The sequence below is a fragment of the Megascapheus bottae genome, chromosome 3 (genome assembly GCF_031878675.1).
Source record: "Megascapheus bottae isolate mThoBot1 chromosome 3, mThoBot2.hap1, whole genome shotgun sequence".
NCBI lineage: Eukaryota > Metazoa > Chordata > Mammalia > Rodentia > Geomyidae > Megascapheus > Megascapheus bottae.
In genome coordinates this window covers 32859777-32869479 of record NC_143511.1, presented here as the reverse complement: position 1 = coordinate 32869479, position 9703 = coordinate 32859777, and the positions used below count along the sequence as shown (strand labels likewise).

The 9703-nt window shown below is 53.9% G+C and overlaps 1 protein-coding gene across 1 annotated transcript; it reads left to right on the top strand.

Annotated features, from left to right (window-relative positions):
- The first annotated feature begins 2121 nt into the window (after nt 1-2121).
- On the top strand, nt 2122-7870 carry Upk3b (uroplakin 3B). The gene is made up of 6 exons (XM_090329831.1): nt 2122-2398; nt 2581-2730; nt 3001-3226; nt 4133-4212; nt 5543-5672; nt 6249-7870. The coding sequence occupies exons 1-6, from the start codon at nt 2320-2322 to the stop codon at nt 6406-6408; spliced, it is 825 nt and encodes a 274-aa protein (XP_090185957.1). The 5' UTR covers nt 2122-2319; the 3' UTR covers nt 6409-7870.
- Nucleotides 7871-9703: the final 1833 nt, after the last annotated feature.

The window sequence follows — 9703 nt, the reverse complement described above, 5'->3', positions numbered from 1 at the left end:
GAAGGTCCTGGTAGGGTGCGTGGCCCCATTTGTGTGGGGGCGTGGCTTTGTGGTGGTGGGCGTGGTCCCATCCAGCAGGCGTGGCTTAGCAGTAGAAGTCAAGATACTGTTGAAAAGAGGGTGCTTAGTGGTAGAGGTTTATTAGAGGGTTTAGCTCCGTGATAGAAGGCTTGCCTAGCCACTAGTTAGGCCTAGTTTCCAACCCCAGAAGAAAAAGGAAAAAAACTTGAATAATCATCTTTCCCAACATAGACAAATGGTCAACAAACACATGAAAATCTGCTCAGTGTCATAGTCAAGGAAATGCAAATAAGAATGATGAGATACATCAAAAGTAACAGCCTGGGAGAGGACAAGAAGGAGTGTGGCCTCCTCCAGTGCAGTGGAGCTGTGAAATGTAGCCACTTGGGGAACAGGCAGTTCCTCAAAAAGGAGGTTACCATATAACTGGACAATCTCATTCCCAGTGATAATAAAAAATGTGTCCCCCATATACGTGGGAGTGTGGGGAGAGGGCACAGAATCTGAGGACAAAGGATGGAAAAGTATAACAGTAGAGCTACACTTTTGAAAGTGAACTATGAAACTGGTGGGTGGAAGTGGGAGGCAGGGAATGGGAGAGAAGGAAGGAACAGATGACACTGGCCAAAAGTAAACTGCCTTGCTGACATATGTAAATGCAACCCCTCTTTTTATCACCTCTAGAATAACAATGAAGTGCATTCTATTTTAAATAATATGTCCACACAAAAAAAGTGAGTGTACAAATGATGATTATAGCCCCAAAGCAGAAACACCTGAAGATTCATCAGAAAATGAATGTGAAAAATGAATGTAATATTTGTACATGAAGGAATATTCATCCTAAAAGTACTATGCCATGAATGAACCTGCAAACAGGCTGGGAGAAAGAAACGGGATGGCCAGTCACTACGGGCTCATGCCTGTCATCCTAGCTGCAGAAGAGGCTGAGATCAGCACAGGGCAAGAAAAATCCACAAGACTCCTTCTCCAATTAACCGGCAAAAAGCTAGGCTAAGCCAGGCGCTGGTGGCTGACACCTAATCCTAGCTACTCAGGATCACAGTTCAGAGCCACCCCAGGCAGGAAACTCAATGAGACTCATATCAAATGAATCACAGAAAAGCCAGAAGTGGTGCTGTGGCTCAAATTGATAGAGTGCTAGACTAGACTTGAGCAAAAGGAGCCCAGGGACAGTGCCTGGGCCCAGAGTTCAAGCCCCAGGACTGGCAAAAAAAAAAAAAAAAGCCAGGCTGGGGCATGGCTCAAGTAGTAGAGCACTAGCAGAGAAGGCTTTGAGTCCAAATCCTGCTGTGTGTGTGTGTGTGTGTGTGTGTGTGTGTGTGTGTGTGTGTGTGTGTGTGTGGAGAGAGAAAGAGAGAGAGAGGTGGGGGGGGGGCAAGCTAGAAGGATGGCTCAAATGGTAGAGCACCTGCTTAGCAAGTGCATGCCCTTGAGCTCAAACCTAGTTTGTGCTATGAATTTTATAGTATATTACTTATGGTCTAAAAAAATATAAATAAAGCCAAGCACTCTAATGGTAGAGTGCTTGCCTAGCATGCACAAAGACCCAGTTTGATTCCTCCGTACCACATACATAGAAAAAGCCAGAAGTGGTGGTATGGTTCAAATGGTAGAGCTCTAGCCTTGAGAAAGCCCAAGGATAGTGTTCAGGCCCTGAGGTCAAGCCCCAGGACTGGCAAAATAAAATAAAATAAAGCCACTGAGATGAAGTAAGTGGAACCCGGTCAGCTGTCAGCGGTCCAGGGCTGCACAGTCCTATCTGTCTGAAGCTGAGAGGATTTGGCTCTGTGGAGTAAAGGGCACAGAGTTCAGCAGGTCAAGGGCCTGCCTGGGGGACACAGTGGGCAAGATGAAACTGACCTGCCATCTCCTCCACAAGCCTCATCCCCTAGGAAGATGGTCAGAGGGCAGGTCCTGGCACCCACGGGGCAGGAATCTCAGGCATGTGGCTGTAAGCCCAGCTTTCCAGTTGGAACCTCCTCCCCTGGCCAGGGCCTGGGTGGGGCTCCCGTTGCCCATCTTGAGCTGTGAGGTTGGGAGGCCCAGTAGCCCCTGAGAGGGCCTGGTCCACTCCTGAGCCCACCCTATCCCCTCCCTGTGCTGGGTTGGACTGTCAGGCGGAGTGAGATGCATTTACATTTTTCTGGTCTTTCCTGCCCTTCCTGGAAGCCTGACTAACCAGATCTCCAGGCCTGAGGTGTGGGTGTGGGGTGCAGCAGGAGGTGGCCAGACCAACCCCTGGGCCTTGGGAGCTCTGCCTGTTTGCTGGAGGCCATGGGATTCCCCAAGAGGCAACCTCGCCCTTGGCTGCTCCTCTCCATGCTGATCTGGCTCCATCCTGGCCTGAGCCTGGGTGAGTGAGGGTCCCGGCTAGATGATGACCCCAGGGTACTAGGGAACCTGACGGAATGACTGGACACTGAGAGTCCATCCCCTGGAACTGGGCACAGCAGTCCCAGGGGCCGGGGGCCCCCAAGACCCTCTAACCCACCCCTACTGCTCTTCTCCCCGCTCCCCCCCCCCCACTGGCCATAGAGCTGATCTCCTACAGGCCACAGATCTCAGCCTGGGACCTGGAAGGGAAGGTCACAGCCACCACGTTTTCCCTGGCCCAGCCTCGCTGTGTCTTCGATGGACCTGCAGCCGCTTCAGACACTATCTGGCTGGTAGTGGCCTTCAGTAATGGTGTGTGGTCTGGGGTCACGGGGTGAGGATGTGGCTGAGGAGAGCTGGGGGAGTTCTAGGAAGGGAGCCCCTGGGGAGGGTGGGAGGAGGGCTTGATCCCAAGAGACTGCAAAGGTGGAAAAGCTGGCATTGTGTCTGGACTTTTAAAGAAGGGGGTGGTGTGGGGACACAGGGCTGAGACAATGGCCACATGACCCGGGTCTGTAGGACAGGATGGTCTCTCCTCTGTCTGTGTCTGTCTGTCTGTCTGTCTATCCCTCCCTCGTGCAGCCTCCAGCGGTTTCCAGAATCCGCAAACACTGGCGGAGATCCCAGCCTCCCCTCATCTGCTGAGCGATGGCTACTACATGACTATGCCCTTGTTCCTGCACCAGCTGCCCTGCGAGGACCCGGAGGGTGGCAGTGGAGGCATCCCGGTGCTGAGGGTGGGCAATGATGTCGGCTGCAGCCAGCAGCCCTATTGCAATGCCCCCCTGCCCTGCCCAGGCCCCTACAGGTGCGTTGACCCTGCCCCCTGGGATTGGGCCAAGTGGGGAGGGAGGCGGGGCTTCTGGGATAGGTTATGTTAGCTCCCCGCCCCCCAAGCTCTAGGATTGGTCCGTGGTGGGTGGGGAGGCGGGGCGTCAGGGCCCAGGCTGTTTTCATCGCCCTTCCTGGCCCCACCCAGTCCTGGTTGGAAGATTGCACAAGTCCCTGCTCCTAGCAAGTCTCAGTTTACTGCTTTTTTTGGGGGGGAGGGGAGTCATGGGTCTTGAACTCGGCCTAGGTGTTGTCCCTGAGCTGTTCAGCTCAAGGCATCTGACTTACCCTGAACCAAGCCCTACTTCCCATTTCCTAGAGGTTAATTGGAAATAAAAGTCTCACGTCCTTTTATGCCCCAGCTGGCTTTGAACCTTGATCCTCAGATCTCAGCCTCCGGAGTAGCCACCCCGGCCCGGCTTTAGTTTACTTCTTGTGTGGGATGGAGTAAAAGACAAAGGCCTTTCTAGAGGGCCAAGGAGGAGGTAGGCTCCAGGCAGCTGGGCTCTCAAAGCAGATGAGGTGGCTGGAGGAACGCTGTCACTGCTCCTACCCACTTCTACAGATGAAGAAACGGAGGCACAGAGTGCCAACTGGCCTGTTGAGTTTGGAGTGAAGCTGGGTGAGAAAGCAGGGGTCCGAGTGGGTGCTATCCAGCCAGCAAAGGAGGCCCCATACATGGGTGTGGGCTGAGAATACAAAGGGAGACAGCACCCCTCTTATGCCCCATACCCCCTGGCAAGGTCATTGCAACACAGGCTCACCCCCTGGGCCTCCAGCCTCTCTCCTGCTCCTCCTTACCTGGTCTAAAGGTAGGGAGCTCCCTATAGAGGAGAATCCAGGTCTCTGAGTCTCACCATGCTCTCCATTCCCATTCCTCCAGGGTTAAGTTTCTCCTCATGGACGCCAGTGGCTCCCCCAAGGCTGAGACACAGTGGTCAGAACCCATCGCTCTCCAGAAAGGTACACCATTCACCTGGACTCAGTGGGCCGCCCATGCCTCTGCTGCAGAGCTGTCCTGCTGGGCTGGTCCCATGCTTCTAGGGGATAGAGGCCTCCAAGACACAAACCAACCCCCATGCAGACCTCAAGCTGGAGGAAGGGCCTAGGTCAGCTCTATCACAGGGGTGACCAGCCTCCAGCCCTGCTGGGGGACAGAAACAGCCTCTGAGGCAGCACCAGGCCAATTGTTGAGTTTGGCAAGAAGGACCTGGGCCCAAATGAGCCCAAGGCCAGGGCTGGGCAGTGGGTTCTAGTAGCTTCTCCAAAGGGGGAGCGTGAAACAGCAAGGCCAAGCATGGCAGTTCACGCTGTAGTCCTAGTGTTCAGGTTCACAGGTTCAGGGCCAATCTGAGCTATGTAGAAAAGACTGTCTCAACAAGATAAGGGGGATTGGGCCTAGTGGCACACACCCTTTAGTCCCAGCTATGCAGGAAGTGGAGAAAGGCTTGATACCTGAGGCCAGCTAGGGCAAAAATGTAAGACCTTATTTTTTAAAAAAATTAAATAAAGCAAATCCTGGGAGTTTGGCCTAATGGTAGAGTGCTTGCCTAGCATGCACAAAAATCCAGGTTTGATTCCCTGGTGCACTACATACATAGAAAAAGGCAGTCGTGGTGCTGTGGCTCAAGTGGTAGAGTTCTAGCCTTGAGAAAGCCAAGGCCCTGAGTTCAAGCCCCAGGACTGGCAAAAAATAAAATAAAGCAAAAAGGGCTTAGAAGCAGAGCTCAAGTTGTATAGTGCCTGCCTAGCAAATGTGAGGTACTGAGTTTAAACTCCAGTACCACATAAATAAATAAAACATATATACATCCAGCTTTTTTTTTTTTTTTTTGCCAGTCCTGGGGTTTGAATTCAGGGCCTAGGCACTGTCCTTGGACACTGTTTTGCTCAAGGCTAGTGCTCTGCCACTTGAGCCACAGCACCACTTCTGGCTTTTTCTGTGTATGTAGTACTGAGGAATCAAACCCAGGGCTTCATGAATGCTGGATGAGTATTGTACCATTAGGCTATGCTCCCGGCCCTATGGACCCATCTTTCTAGATGACACAAGCCAGTAGTGGTGGGGCATTTGCCTGGGAGGTGGGCTACGAAGGGGGAGGGGGAGATCCAGGCACCTGAAGCCCTTGCATGACAGACTCCAATGAGAAGAGGAGACCCCTAAGTCTGGGGGATCCCTCAAGTAGCCAGGCTGTGAGGCATGAGCATGGCTGGGGGGAGGGAAGGAGGGCAGGATGGGGGAGGGCCCAGGCAGCCCTGGATCCCCTCCTTCTGAATAGCCCTTGTGATGCAGGCAAAGCCCCAGGTTCCATCGACACATGGCCAGGCCGGCGGAGTGGCTGCATGATTGTCATCTCCTCTGTCCTCTCTTCCCTGGCGGGCCTCCTGCTCCTGGCCTTCCTGGCAGCCTCCACCGTACGCTTGTGAGTGGAGGCAACACGTGCTCTTGTCCCACCCCGAACCCCACTCTGTTGATGGAGTCCCCATGCATACTGCAGTTCTGAATCCCTTTCCTACCATGCAGTATGGCAGCAGGCAATTTCTGCTCTGCCTGTCTCTCACGGGGACAGAGATGACCTAACAGCCTCCCCAGACAGGTTTGGGGGCTGTCACTCACTGGTCCTGCCCATCCCTGTATTCCCAGACCCTCTTCCACAGGCCTGATCTTCTCCCATAAGCCCTAGATGTTTTGTTAGGGAACTGACCCCAGGCAAGGTAGTCAGGGTGATCACCTGGAAGAGGTGTCCCACCTTGCTGGCTCCAGTGGGGAGGTGGACAAGGGAGGATACAGGATGGGGGTACTGTGTGTGCGCATGCACGCATGGGTGTGTGCTCTGTGTGTGTGTGTGTGTGAGAGAGAGAGAGAGAGAGAGAGAGAGAGAGAGAAAGAGAGAGAGAGAGAGAGAGAGAGAGAGAGAGAGAGAGAGAGAGAGAGAGAGAGAGAGAGAGAGAGAGAAGCTCCATGTCGCAGACACAGAGCTCTGGTCTCTCTTGTCCAGCTCCAGCCTGTGGTGGCCGGAGGAAGCCCCCGAACAGCTGAGGATCGGCTCCTTCATGGGAAAGCGCTATACAACCCACCACATCCCGCCCAGTGAGGCTGCCACCCTGCCCATGGGCTGCGAGCCCTACCTGGACCCCCTCCCCAGCCTCAGCCCCTAGCCAGCCCCTGCAGCTCAGGCCTGGAGAAGTGGGGAGGGCAAGGGAGCAGGTGCTTAGCCTGTTTTCCTCCCCCTGACTCGGTCATGTACTCCCCTCTTCCTTCTTGCTCACCTGTTCACTTGTTCCGGTTTCTCTTTGGGAGTGTGTGGGGGGGCAGTGATATTGAGGGTTGGAACTCAGAGTTTCACCCTTGCTAGGCAGGCATACTACCACTTGAGCCATGCCTCCAGTCCCTTTTGCTTTCATTTTTCAGATAAGACCTCATAGCTTTTACCTGGGCCAGCCTCAAAGTGTGATCCTCCTACTTCCACCTCTGAAGTGGCTGGGATTACAGACGTGTGTGTCTTTGCATCCAGCATGAAGCATTTCTTTCTTTTTTTTTTTTTTGGCAGTACTGGGGTTTGAACTCAAGACTTTGTTCTTGCTGGGCAGGCTTTCTTCCACTCTGAGCCACACCCCATTCTATTCATTTATTTTCAAGTAACATCTGCTTTTGTCCAGGCTACCCTCACTCTATGATCCTCCTGCCTCTGCCTCCCTACTAGTGGAGTCCAGCCTCCAGCAGCTCTGATGTGTTGGATGAGCAACTGAACTCTCATCTTCCTTTGCAAGCTGTCGCCTCACACCCCCAAACCCCCTCACAAGTATGGGGACCAAGGCCACTCTGCAGAGCTCAAGGGCACAGAACTGGATGGAGCATAGAGAGCGTCTGTCCTGCTGCTCACCACACCCCTGGACATGGTCCCTGGCAGCCTGGCCTGCTGACACTGGAGCCCTGCTCTGTCCCTGCCCTCCCTTCCCCAGAGCACCTACTCTTGAACAGGACACTGACCTGGGATCCAGCCCAGAACCCCCACAGGCTAAGCAGAGGCCTCAGATCCAGTCCCTATCCTAAGGGAGCATCATGACCTCTGAATGGGTCTTGGAAATGTCCCCACCATCAGACTCAACCATATCCCCTCATACATCATATGTGGAAGCCAGATGTGGTGGTGCGCATCTGTAATCCCAGCACTGGGGAGGCTGAAACAGGAGGACCGAGAGTTCAAAGACAGGCTGGGCTACACAGCAAAAACCCTGTCTCAAAAATAAATAATAAGTAGGCTGGTAGCTCATGCCTGTACTCTCAGCTTCTTGAGAGGCATTGGTGGGAAGGACTAGGGTCCAAGGTTAGCCCAGGCAAAAAGCAAGATTCCTTCTCAACCAACAAGCATAGCATAGTGGTACAGGCTTGTGGGAGGACCATGATCTGAGGCTGACCACCAAGACCACAGCGCTCTGTCTGCAAAACAGCTAAAGCAAGACCAGGCTGGAGGCATGGGTTTGGATGTAAACAAACTGTAAGGCTCAGAGTTCAATTCCCATTACTGACAAAAATAAATTAATAATAAAATATCGCTTCATTTGTAATTTGCATGTCTTAGCTTATTAGCAAGATTAAACATCCTATTTGTGCCAACCATTTGAATTTGTGCTTCCGTGATTTGTTTGTTTGTGGCGTTTTTTTTTTAATTGTGGGTGCTGGTGGCACACTGGAGGGGGATGGGGACCAGTGCCCAAATTCCAAAGAAAGTTGGCCTAAGCAAGGACCCAGAGATGCAAAACCTTGTGTGTGCATGCATGCGTGTGCCTTTGTGTGTGAATATATGTGCCTGTGTGTGCATGCATATGGGTGTGTGTGCATGTGTGCACCCAGGGCTTTGCACTTATTAAGCAAGCACTCCACCAACTCTTGGAACATGCTGCAGACAGACCTACAGACAGACAGATGGCAGGCAGCTTGCGCAGATGTGGTTTGGGCTTGGTTAGGGGGCATTAGGTGGCAGTCCTGGTAGCTGATGGCACTCTTGTTGCTGCTGACCACTGTCCAGCCTGGGGTGGGTGTGGGTGTGGCTAGGCTGTTTGTTCCTCTGCAGTCCAGCCTCAGCCTTGTTGGGGGCATCTAGACTCAGGATCAACGGCATAGCAAGAGCACATTCCAGCCTAGGGTTTCAGCTACTCCCAGGTCTGGCACTCATGAAGAAGGGGCCTTCTGAACGCCCTCTGTCCATCTGTCCTTCCCGGATTCTCCCCCATGTCCTTCCTGGATCCAGCCTATGGCTGGATCTGGCCCCATCACACCCCATGGGTTGCCAAGGGACCTCGGAAGTCCTTCCTGGCCTAATTGGCCAGGAAGACACTCACATCCTCCCTCAGGGGGGTCCTGAGACAGCCATGTCTCCTGCTCACCCTGGACAGGGCCACCGCTTCACCTTTACCTCCCTACCCCCACCCCCTACTTCCCAGAGTGCACCCCTCCGAGCTTTCCAGGGCCACCAGCCAGGAAGCCACCACCCAGTCCACCTTCTCCCTGACATAGTCCTGGGGCAGCTTACCAGGCACTGCATCCCTGCTGTTTGCCGCATCTGGCTGGGGTAGCCCTCAGTCACCAGTGGATGCCCTAACTGAGCTACTATGGCTTCTGTGTACCCCAAAGTGGGATGCTGCGATTCCTCACTCTTGTTCTACCAAGGGGAGTGTGAATCCGGGGACTGGAACATCCCTGCCAGCTCCCCCTTCTCTGCTCTCTGCTATGCAGTTGTGCCTGAAGGCCATTTGGGGCTGAGGATGTATTAGCAAGCGTTCTTTGAGCTAGTGACCCTTCCTCCTCCACACCCCCCCCCCCCCGTCCGGTCCACCGGCTGGGGACACCCAGTGAGCACCGCTTGCCCCCTCGTGGCAGCACCTGGAATTGCAAGTGAGTGGGCCCGTAGACACGTCGGCTGGGGGGTTATCCGGGCTGGAGGGGAAGTGCTTTCAGACCAAGCTCCCTTGTCCCCCAGTCAACAGCTAGAAAGCGGCTATTTGCGTCTGAAAGAAAACCTGAAGGTCTGCTGGTGGCTCCAGGATCTGTAAACTCCCTGAGGAAGGGAATATGTGTGGCTGGAAGAGATAAGAGACTTACTTCTTGCTTAAACACAATGTGAATCTTCAATATCACTTGAATGCGGTCAAGTGTGTATGGAGTGTATAAGTTACAAAATAGACACGACACACACCAGGACGGTACGGAAACTAGACCCCACACCTCCAGCAGACCTTTGGCGGGGGTTGCCACACACCCCGCCTCCATCCCCACCTCTGCCAGCCGCTCCTTGAAACAGCGTCGCAGCCCGGGAGGCTTCCCCGGGGCCATCCAGCGAGGCAGGGCAGAGCTGAGTCTGGAACTCAGATCTGCAGCCATGCTGGGGCCAATGGCAGGTGGCAAGAGGCAGCCGTCGACTGCTCTGCCAGGCCCAAGACGGTGCCCCCCACC

What these genes read in the sequence shown, in the direction of transcription:
- Upk3b (XM_090329831.1), top strand. Translation starts at nt 2,320, where the DNA reads ATGGGATTCCCCAAGAGGCAACCTCGCCCTTGGCTGCTCCTCTCCATG. An exon ending in CCATCCTGGCCTGAGCCTGG is followed by an intron (nt 2,399 to 2,580) that starts GTGAGTGAGGGT and finishes CACTGGCCATAG; the next exon opens with AGCTGATCTCCTACAGGCCA. An exon ending in CCCTGCCCAGGCCCCTACAG is followed by an intron (nt 3,227 to 4,132) that starts GTGCGTTGACCC and finishes CCATTCCTCCAG; the next exon opens with GGTTAAGTTTCTCCTCATGG.